We start from the raw sequence: 11410 nt of genomic DNA, 5'->3' as shown, positions 1-11410 counted from the left end.
AAGTGTGTAGTTTTATAATTTGTTTGCCATTAAAAGCAAAACATTTTAAATGTATTATTAGTACTGGTGGCAGTTTCCATATATATGTTTTTTTTTTTTTTTAAATTTCCTTCTAGAGTTGCAGTTATTTCAATGAACTTTGTTGTTGTCTCTTAACTCTTCTTCCTTGAAAAATTCAAAGAAGCATTCCTGTAATGTCCATTTATCTGTAGACGTGACAGCCAGGGACAAATGAACAAATATCTCATAAGCGTCAGACTTTTGGTGACATGTGAGGCACTGAGGTAGAGATTTGAACTGTCCTTGAAAGAGATCATAAATAATAGACTCATGAGCCTTTTGGTGTTCTTGCCCAGATTGTTCCTAATTTTCATTGTTCATAAAGTGTTTAGCTTTATCTGTCATCAAATTGTCATTAAGCAAATCCTGGTGTAGGCCCTCTATGAGAAACATCAATAGTTCGTGTGGATCCTGCTGATTGTATCCAGCAAACTGGTCATTAAGTAAGCCAATTGTTAATTTGAAGCTAATAATAGATATATATTTAATAGAATATATATTGATGATATCCTCTAGGCTCACTGATGAGAGATAATGAAGAGTGGGCGGAGCTCGGGGCTCTGGGTCGGTTGGGGCAGTTGACTGGCAGGCTGGAGGGAGGGGGTAGAGGGTGATAGGCGGAGAGGGACTGGACACCTAGCTGGTGGCCCCCTTTTTTTTTTATTATTGCTAGCTATATCTAAGAAACCAGTAGCTTGCTTTAAGACTTTCCTAGGACAACAGCAGTCCTTACTTGCTTATTTAGTAGGAAAGATAAAACCTTTTTACACATTTATCTCTGTATTCTATTTTTCCTGCTACAGGGACAGAGAAATATTTTGAACAGGAGAATAGCTTAGAGCACTTTAATGTACATTTTATTGTATATTCCTAGATATGTTTGTAACTATTACTCAGGCATGCATATTTTTAGTGCTTTGTGGACCCCAGTAATGACTATCCCAAGTAATCTTTGGTTGTAGTTGTTTTGGTTTTTGGGCTACACCTTGTGATTCTCTGGGGTTACTTCTGGCTATGCACTCAGAAATTGCTCCTGGCTTGGGGGACCATATGGGACGCCGGGTATTGAACTATAATCCACCCTAGGCTAGCATGTGCAAGGCAGATGTCCTACAGCTTGCGTTACCATTCGTGCCCGGGTTCTAAGTAATCTTTATGGAATTTCCAGACACAGGGTAAATATATTACCTTCTTTGTAGATGACACACTAATTTACCTTTAATGTCTCATTGGATTTTTCCTGTTAATATCTTTTTTTATAATGATCTTGATAAAAAATATTGAGTCAAGTCTGCAATATCATACAGGCATTGCAATGCTGTGTTCATGTAGCAAGAATTTCCCATATTTTGGAGCCCAGATAAGACAGATTCCTGTCTTTTCTTTTGTATCCTGGAATATAAGGGATCATCACTATTTTCAGTCTCACTCAAGTTATGGGGTCTGAATGTTAAATCCTTGTTACCTGTCGAGTAGGCATCAGCAATGTTACTGTTGTCAGAGTCTTGAGTATTTTGTATTTGATCTGAAGGGGAATTTATAGGCCCAGCCATCTGAACCTGAGTATTTGTGCTAACCTGGTTTCTGACAAGGCGTAATAGGACCCAACATTTCTTGGGAGGATTGTCATCTGTACAAATGCAGACATAATCTCTGTCTCTCAGGAGAAGATATCCAGCTATCCATTTTCACCCTTTTTTTTTTTTTTTTTTTTTTTTTTTAGAAATAACCTTTTATCAGTGCACAGAGATAGGCGCTGTCAGTCCTTGGGGGAGGGTGTTTTAGAGGGTGATGGGATGTCTTGGGTCATGGCTTCCACATACCAGGTGGGCAGGAACACATGGGGTGCACCTCGATATTCAGACACTGTGACTGGACCTCCGGGCTCCCATGAGAAGAGGTAGACGAGCCTGGGATCATCCTCGACCACTGTGTCTGGGCAAAAGTAAGGAAGGCAGTACAGAAGTTCATGCACACGGAGGGGTTCCAGCCATCACGGTCATTCCTGACGTATTCAAACATCTGCATGGTAGGAAAGGTCTTGAGGGAACAGATAAGCCCCTCTGGGTTTCGGAAGCCAGCAACAACATTTGGGACTCCAGGGGGAAGGATTGAGCCCACCACTTTAGGAGCTTGTGCCTATAGAAGTTCCTCCATTGGCCAAGGCTGTGCATCTCCTTGGAGGTCTTGAGCTCCACATAGCAGGTAGGGGGTTGTGAGGAGGGGGCCCGGGGATCTGTGCAGTCAACTTCTCCAGAGAAGAGCAGAGGGTGGCTTCCCAGGCAGCTGCGGAACACTGAGCAGAAGGCCACGTTGGTGTTCACCTCCCCCGTGGGGTCTGGACAGCTGTCTGGTTTGTCTGAACACATGTACTGCTCAAACTTGTATCCCATGTATTTAAGCTCACGGAGATGGGCAGGTTGGGAATGTCTCTGAGCCCGAGCGGCTGGGGTTTCCACCTCACTCAGGTATAGTGTCCCCTGGAACCGGGAGGCTGCTAGCTGCCAGCCCTCCTGCAGCTCATATGGAGTGGTCAACAGTTTTGTCAGGTGCCCTCGCCAAGTCACGGTGGCTCCTGCCAGCCAGCCTGGACCCCCCTCCAGCTGTCCGCGGTGATCCAGGAGCCATTGTAGCAGGTGGTCCAGCCGCTCTTGGATCTCCTCATCCCGAGGCTGGTATCTATCAGGGTATCCATCTCTGAGGTCAAAGTTAGGGCCTTGACTGTTGGTGGGGGGTGGGCAGTAGTAGCGCAAAGCTCGAGCATCTCCATGATACTGGCGCTGGGCATCCAGAGAGAAGCAGGCCAGTTCAGAGGGCCGCCGGTAGAAAGGGAAGGGCCCAGAGTAGAGGGCAGGGTTTGTGGGTAGCGAGGTTGCTTTGTGGAGGTGTTTGTTCCGAGTCTCAGCAACATCTATCTCTAACGTCTCTGTTTTTCTCTTGGACCCTCTGGGCTCCATGAGGTCCTTCGCCTTTGGCGCTAGGATGTCACGCACGACCTGCGGGCTAGGAGAGGCTTGTGAAGGGATGCAAGACAATTTTCGGTCGATCGCGCAATCCATTTTCACCCTTCTTAATCCAAATATGTGTATGAATCGTTTCTTGTCTCTGAATATCTTCTATAAAATGTCTTTCCCTGCTGTGTAACTTTCCCCTTGGAGTAAATTTAAGTAATTTAGTGTGCTAAGAGTACATGATAACAAATCAGTTGGTGATAAACTTCTTTTTTCTATTATTTTGTAACTGAGTTTTTAAGGTTCTGTGAGTTCTTTCCACATGGTCTATCCGCAATTATGAGGAATCCCCATTCAGATGTTTTCTCTGCCATTCTTTGCAAAAGAATTCAAAAGGTTTGCTGATATAGGTGGGTCCATTATCAGCTTTTATAGACTATGGAATACTCATCACAGAAAAACACTGTAAATAGTGTAAAAGAAAACTACAAACAGCCTTAGACTTTTGAGAAGACATAGGGATTGCCCATATAAATTGAGAATAAGTATCCACCACAACATGGAGATAAGGTTTTCTTGAAAATAAATCTGTTTGAGTTACATCCATTTGCCAAAGTTCGTTAGTTCGTAAACCTCTTGGGTTTGCGCCTGCTATGTGAGTTTTCTTTGTTAATAGTGCACAAATGTAACTGTTCCTATAATGTCTCTGGCTTGTCTCCCTGGTATTTGGTAACTCACATGTAAACGGTGTGCATTTGTATGTAGGGCTGAATGTTCTTCTAAGGGTGATTTAAATATAGGCATTGCTAACAAGTCAGCAGTTTTATTTCCTTGAGCCATCAGTCCTTTCATATATAACAATACCTGTAACTTAAATAGCTATTAGTATGGGGTTCTTTTTGGCTCTGGATCTAAGAGAAATGCCCCCTGTTTCTGGTGTTAATTCTTTTACCCTTAAATGATCTAGGAAAAGCCATAATCTTCTCTCTCATCCTGTTTCCCTCGCAGCTTTCATTTTTCATATTTTCCTTAGAGATTTCGCCACCTTAGGACCTTAGGAGTTATTATAAGGGACTGTGATTGAAGGACCATCTTCTTTAACTTTTTCAAGCTGGCAAGGAACTGAGTCCCGAATTATAATAAGAAGGAGTGAAATTTCATGTAGGAGGCAATTGACAGGTGATCTGGAGCAGTAAATGATCCTCTCTATCCTTGGGAGAACAGAGCTCCTTCTGTAACTATGAGACAGCAGTTAAAAAACAGAAATTAACCTCTATAGTCTCCCTGGTGAGTAGAAGACTTGCCCAGTACCAATTATTACTGAATCTGCACCTTTCATTTAACCTCAACCCTTTCCACCGCATTTCCTTAAAAGAGGGCTCTACTCTTAAGTTGGAAAAGTCTATTTCTAATACTTAAAAGTTTGATTTCTTTTCTAATTGACTTCCCCCAATTTTTAAACACCATATTATCAAAGTTGTCTGTGGTTGAGATGTATAAATTAGAATTATAAACCTTAACATAGAAGTCCCTTTGGGGCCTGGAGAGATAGCACAGCGGCATTTGCCTTGCAAGCAGCTGATCCAGGACCAAAGGTGGTTGGTTCGAATCCCGGTGTCCCATATGGCCCCCGTGCCTGCCAGGAGCTATTTCTGAGCAGACAGCAGGAGTAACCCCTGAGCAATGCCGGGTGTGGCCCAAAAACCAAAAAAAAAAAAAAAAAAAGAAGTCCCTTTGGGTGGAAACAGTGGAGCCAGCATTTTTCAACTTTGAAAAATACAGAGCTACATATACATAAATAATTAAAACATATTTTGTAATAAAAATCCACATAAGCATATGATGATCCTACATCAGCTACCTGGAATACTGCAAGGAAAATTGATATGGGAAAGTTGAAGAAAGACATAGGACATTTTGAGGGAAAAGACTCCTGTGAATTTAAAATGAAAAGAAAAGTGAGGACATTTGCTAATTTTACAAACATATGAAGTGAGTATATTGCAAGTAGGCAGTACACATATTCAGGAGATTCAAAAGTTCACAGTGGAATTCACATAAAATAAACGAGGATTTCTGGCCGTGAGAAGTGGTATTGAGAAGCCAGGGAGGTGGAGGAGTTGAGGGTGGAGCATTGACAAAACTTCTCCTACAACCACTGCTGCTGACAGGTGTCTTTTGTGACAAGATGACCTGATAGTGGTTTAGTGCCCACACCAAGCCCAGTGCTCATTTGCCTCTGGGCAACTGTGCCATTCAGCTGGAGTATTTTCTCTTTAGTCTGAATGGCATTTATTTTGCTTTGTATATTTGCAATTTCACTTCATGGGTGACTGATGAAATCTTTCTGATCATTTGTGCAGTGGCCGGTTTCTTTGCTCTCCTGCTCTTTATGCAGAGGAAGCCATCTAGACCACCACCTGACAGGCCTAGAAACATCCAGAAGGTAAGATCATAGGGAACTCTAGATAAGATGATCTTTTCTTTTCTGCTGTTATCATGTCTGCTTTTCTGCAGCAACTGAAGACAATTCTGCAATAGGAGAAATGATGGTCTGCTGCTCTCAGGAACAAATAAATCTTATAGTTCTGAGGACTAGCAAGGCTAGGTAAAGCAAGGGGTAGGTTACTTGAGATTTTTTAAGGAGATTTAGAAAAATAGGGCCCTTAGAATCTTCAGGGAGTGATGCCAAATGTAGTTTCCAGTAATAAAGAATAGATAACATAGAGTTAGGAGGTGTGTGGGATGCCAGGCCCTGATCCTGGTGATTCTGGGAACTTCCCCTGCAAGTGTGTGACCCTTTGTAGTCAACAGAGATCACTTAAGAGAGTCTCTGAGCAGATTTTTCTCTGGCAGAGCTATGTAGCCAAAGCCTGAATATACGTATGTCCCTGAGCCACAGAGAGGGAAGGGATTTCTGGAGGGTGACTTCTAGAGGCTTCCTGTGTTTCTTCTGTGGAAAGGACTAGGAAGGAAGAAAGCTAGAACTACTTGGTGAACCAAGACTCATGTGGATATTCCCCCACACTGAGCATACATAGCCACTCTAGACTAAGAGAAGTGAACAATCATTCCCAGCATTTGTTTTATTCTGCCCTTTCAGCATTTAAGAAAATCCTGCCACTGGAGGAAGAGAAAAATCCAAGAAATAATGAAAGATGAGCTGCTGCCAGAGCCAGTACCTAGTGGTGTCTCTTCCCCTCGGCTTTGGGTCTTCTCATCTGTTGCCAAGGTCATCAGAGTCAGTGACATCCCTCATGAAACAAAGACCTTGGAATGCTCCTGAGAGAAGGAACCTCAGTAATTCCTTATTTCCAGGCTCAGAAGCAGGCTAAGAGATGGCTGGCAAGGAGTTCCTGGGGGTGGGTGTGACTCAAGTGGACCAAGGACCTGCTAAATATATGGGACTTTCAATGAAAGTGGGAATTTGGGTGGGAGTTGATTAGGTTTGTTCATATTTCTTGAGGAGGTGGCCCAATCCACTGACCCCAGTTCCCTAGCGACCAAGATCTCCGGGAACACTATTTGAGAAGTAGTTGTTAAGTGAAAGATACCCACACTGAACAAGTAGCAGGGACATGTGCCTCAGAATACTGGTACTTGATCTCCCAGTCAATCACCCTTTATTGTTCATGGAGGACATGGCAGGTTGGGATCTGGGAATTTCCTGCTGTAGATGTGCTGCGTCTCAGCAATTCTCGTGGGTCATAGTCCTTTCACAGGAGGAAAACGGGTAACACGAGTGGCCAAATATGAAATATGAAATAAATGAAACCATACAGAGAATGTGGGGTCAACAAGTTTCTGGCAGGAGTGCAACAAGTTTAATTTTTTGAGCAGGGGAATTTATAGGGGTAAAATTAGCCACAGCTGAAAAATAATTGTAATCACAAAGCCTAGTATAACAGTAACAATACCTAAACTATGGGTGTGACTAAAAATTCTAAGCTACAAGAGAGAAGGTCACAACTCAAGGTAACTCCTTGCAAGCTTACTTTAAATGCAAAATTTAAAGGATTAGGAGGAAGTAGGAAATATCTAGAAACTTGATCTTTCTAGGCTGGACTCTATAGTTTGAGGTTAAGTGAAGGGAGGAACCAAATCCCCAAGAAAGAGCTTTCCTATTTCTAAAGGAGGGTCAAGATCTGCATTCTGGTTATGCCCTTGATTTCCAGAAACTGCAGTTGCAAAGAGAAAAATTGCCTTTGCTTTTAGGGCTGGCTATATCCAGAAAAAGGGGTACTCAAATAAACTTTGGTGCTGGAATTTCTGAGCCAAATGATTTGATAGAGGCTATAATTTTGCCTGATGTGTACAAAGGAGAGATAGTCAAATACTGGCTGAAAATGTAATGCCAGGTGTCTCTTTGGAAATTCCTCAACCATCCACGCAGGGGGAAAAGGCATCCACAGCGGGCCTTTCGAGGAACCCCATGGGGGTTAAATTAGTTCTACCCACCAGGAGAATCTGAGGATACATCTGGTGGGCTGAGCCCCCCTAAAAGCTTAGGTATGCCCTGGCAATTTCCTGGCCCTTTTCTTCATCCATGACTCAGTCTCCTGATTTTGTAACTAGCAGGTTATGTCTGTGGGAACTATATGAGATGAGGAACATACTCCTAATTCTTCAAAGGTAATAAATCCTCTTCTCCTTTATGTGTCCTTTCAGAGTTTAAGAGGTCAAAAGATCCAAGGGACCTAGACATCCTAGGACTGTTCTGGATAGAGGGTATGGGGAGAGTGTAGCACAGCCTTGAATGAGGCCATTGGGCCAATTGTGAAGGGATCAATTCAGTGCGCTAAAACAAGGGTACATAGGAGCAGGGATCTGTATAGCCAGGCCCCAAAGTAAGGGACCCAGATGGCTGTTAACAACACTGTTGCCTTTAATCTCGAAACGTATCTTAAGGAAAGAAAAAATAAAAAGATGCCTGGTCATGACTCACCCTGGTCATATAGAGACTCTGAAGATGATTCATCCACAGACATATCTCCATCATCATCTCCTCCTCCTTCCATGTTCCTCCAACTTTTGATCTCGACCAGCTCCTCCAGCACCACATTCTCCTCAATTTTTGATACTTCACCTCTGAGCAGTTCCGGATCTTCTTTTCCCCAGCAATGCTCTCACCACCATCATCACCACCTCCGTCAACTCCCACATTTGAGTTCCTAGAAGCGGATCCTTACCCTCCTTCTACTCCAGCCTTCTCTGAACACCACCACCCGCCCCCTGTTTCTAGCCTTGTCGGACAGGACTGTAACACCTGCCAATTGGCCACCATGGATGGTGGCTCCTATCCAGCTCAGGGGTCTCTGTGCCAGGTTCTGTTAAAAGTCCTTTCAGGTGTGGGGCAGGCCAACATTCCTGTGACAACTGTTTGTTGGTATCAGATGAGTAGCATTTTTCTCTGTCGAGGAAAAAGCAGAGTTCCTGTCTGTCACCAAACTTCAAGTTGAGCATAGAGCCCTTGAAACCTAACTTCCAAAAGATGTACTGAGTTCTGAAATTGCAAACTTCTGGGAGGAGATAGTCACCTTTCACAACCACAGCCTACCACATCATCAAAGTGCATCAAATGAAAAGATGTGTATCTCACAAAGGCTACTCATTCTTTTCTTTGTGACTTCTGTAGGACAGAGGAATTCTCCTTGACCCAATAAATCTCATGTTTTCATGAGATACACTGGCCTCTGTCTCTGCCTTTCTGGGGATGGTAAGGATGAGCATTTATTCATGCCAAGTGCCTGCTTGCATTGTCTCGGCAGGCTTGAGGTCAAGGAGAGAGGTTCTTATCCCTTCTCTGGTCAAAACGTTTCACTTGCTCCTTGCCCCTTACTTAATAGTACCCCTTCAGAAAGCAAGCAAGACAGTAGCTCGTCAACTGTAACAAAATCTAAGAGCACCTGCAGTAGCCGATTCAGTTATCTTGTAAAATAGAGCAACTCTAGATTTTGCAGTGGCTAAAAAGCCCCTTAGGTTCCAACAGAGAAGTTGCATGGAAGTTGCAACAACTGCCTCCTCTGTTTTGGGCAATGCATGCCCCATTGGCTGGAAGGATCTTCTCCCCACAGTGGAAAAGAGGTTATACATTGAGGGAGAGTCAAGATGCTGAGAATCATGACTCTCCAGAAGAACACATGGCTCTCTGAGAAATGCAATAGAATAGAATAGACTACCATGTCTCTCATGCATGTTACTAGGGGCAAGGGTAGAACAGATGGCAAAGTAGATTCAGGGTGCCTATCCATAGTTCAGAAACTAAGCCAAAATCATTCTCACACTCCTACAGATTTACAGACAGGGAATTCTTGGTGTTCCAGTATCTAGTGCACACCCCAGAATCCGCAGCCCATCCTCATTCTTTAAACCCAGAAATGTCAATGACAACTACTCAGGAGAGACAGCATTTCAGAGAAAGTAGACCTGGAATAACAGGTTGAATGCCTTTCATGTGTACCTTCAACAAGGACACATGCTACTGGGATCACCAGGTATGGCTCCCAGAAGAAAAATGGGGGTGGTGGTGGTCTGGAATCAGGGATTCCATTTTCCCAAAATTCCAGATCCAGGAATCAGAGTTCAGAAACAGAGGCATCTTACCTATGAATAATATTGGTCATGAAGAATCTGAAGGGCCCAACTGACTAGCCCTTCCTACCAATGTGGCCATTTGCTAACAGTTGTCTTAATTTCTCCAGCATCACAGAGTACTGGAAGATGGGACAACTTTCTCTGGTGACTTACAAATGTCCCTCTATCCATTCACACAAAAATACACAAACTAGTCATCAGTGAGTCATCATTCCTCAAGTTCTGGTTCTTTTCTAGGAAGTACTTGAAGTGCTTAATATCACAGGGAAAGAATGTTCTAGGGGTGTGTGTGTGTGTGTGTGTGTGTGTGCCCTTCTGTGAAATGAGACCTAGTAATTCGACCTGAGGCTTCTGTGAATCCCTACTGTCTAGGATGCTTCTATTCTTTCCCAGAATATTTGACTTGGTGGAGAACCTGGCTATGCCCTGTTGAAATACTGGCAGTTGGTCTTGGGCATGTCCCATAGACTTACCCCTTGAACAAGTCCCCTGACATGTCTTTTACCAAAAGGGAAACTTGGACAGCTGCTGGATGGCCCAGGTTAATTACCAGTGCAGCACAGAACTTTCTAGAAAAGGCCAGAGATAAAGTATCAGCAAGAAGCTGCCTACTCTGTATCTACCCTTCCTTTTCTATTCTCTCTTGAAATTGTATCTATAGGATTTACCCAGCCTCCTCTGGCCAGTTAATTTCTCTCTCTCTCTCTCTCTCTCTCTCTCTCTCTCTCTCTCTCTCTCTCTCTCTCTCTCTCTCTCTCTCTCTCTCTCTCATTTTCTTAAAACTGGGCAGTGGCAGAGCTCAGATTCCGAGGAAGAACAAGAATAATAATTGGATTATACTTCTGTCTTATCTTTCTCTTTCTCTGTCTCTCTATGTCTCTGTCTCTCTGTCTGTCTGTCTGTCTGTCTCTCTCATTCTCTCACTCTCATGCTCTTTTCTATTCTGAGTGGAAGGGTGTTGTGTATGTAAGTAAACATTTTATGGGATTATTATGTTACTGACCCTACCTTGATCGGTGATTGTGCCCTACCCTAGGGTGTGACCTGGCATTCTGCCCCCACCCTGGGGTGGTACCTGATTCTGCTTCCACCATTGGGTGGTATCTGATCCCACCATTGTGTGATACCTGATTCTGGGGGATAAAAACAAGGGTATGTGAAAGGTGAGGGGCTTTTTTGCTGGAACTGAGGCTGAGACTTTGGACTTCAGTCTTGTCCACCGAATAAAGCTAATATTTCCACAAGCCGGACTGTCTGCAAGCTGTTTACCCGCCGTTTCACCTCAGAACCATCAGCTGGACAGGGTGGCAGACTCATGCTCCGAGCTGGAGGGGAAAGACCTCATCTCCATCCCTCCATCAGTCAACCTCTTCAGGGGCTGACTTGCAACAGAAGGGGATGATTACAAATACTTGGGTAATTTCTAGGACTAATTTTGCTTTCTTGCAAAGAGCAAGTTTCACCATCCTAGAGCTCTTAAACCTCATTCCTAATTGGCAGAGGTGAATAGTGCAAAAGCAGTTTCTTTTCTGGACACTCCCTCCTCTCTATTCCCCAAATTCATCTAAGTTAGTATGAAGACCCTACCCCAACTCTACCCCTGCCACACCAACACCAGAAGAAGTAAACAAAAAACAATTCCTCATCCTCTGAGATCTTATGACTGATGTAAAGCATCAAGATTTGATATCCATTTAAAGTAGGCTCAGAGTATCTTTTGTTTTAGTATTGAGGCCACTTTCAGGGGTTTTCAGGGATTACTCCTCACTTTGCACTCATGGTTCATTCCCTACTGGCTTGAGGGC

General features: G+C 43.6%; 1 protein-coding gene across 1 annotated transcript; it reads right to left on the bottom strand.

Moving 5' to 3' along the window:
* Positions 1–1788: 1788 nt before the first annotated feature.
* Positions 1789–3019, bottom strand: LOC126011159 (decapping and exoribonuclease protein-like). Its single transcript, XM_049774881.1, is given in 3 exon segments — positions 1789–1995; positions 1998–2165; positions 2168–3019. Coding segments are annotated over 3 exon segments (1194 nt in total). The 5' UTR covers positions 3018–3019; the 3' UTR covers positions 1789–1819.
* Between the last annotated feature and the right edge of the window lie 8391 nt (positions 3020–11410).

Source organism: Suncus etruscus, chromosome 6 (assembly GCF_024139225.1).
Source record: "Suncus etruscus isolate mSunEtr1 chromosome 6, mSunEtr1.pri.cur, whole genome shotgun sequence".
NCBI lineage: Eukaryota > Metazoa > Chordata > Mammalia > Eulipotyphla > Soricidae > Suncus > Suncus etruscus.
The sequence above is the reverse complement of the archived record's forward strand: the minus strand, read 5'-3'. Positions and strand labels throughout refer to the sequence as shown.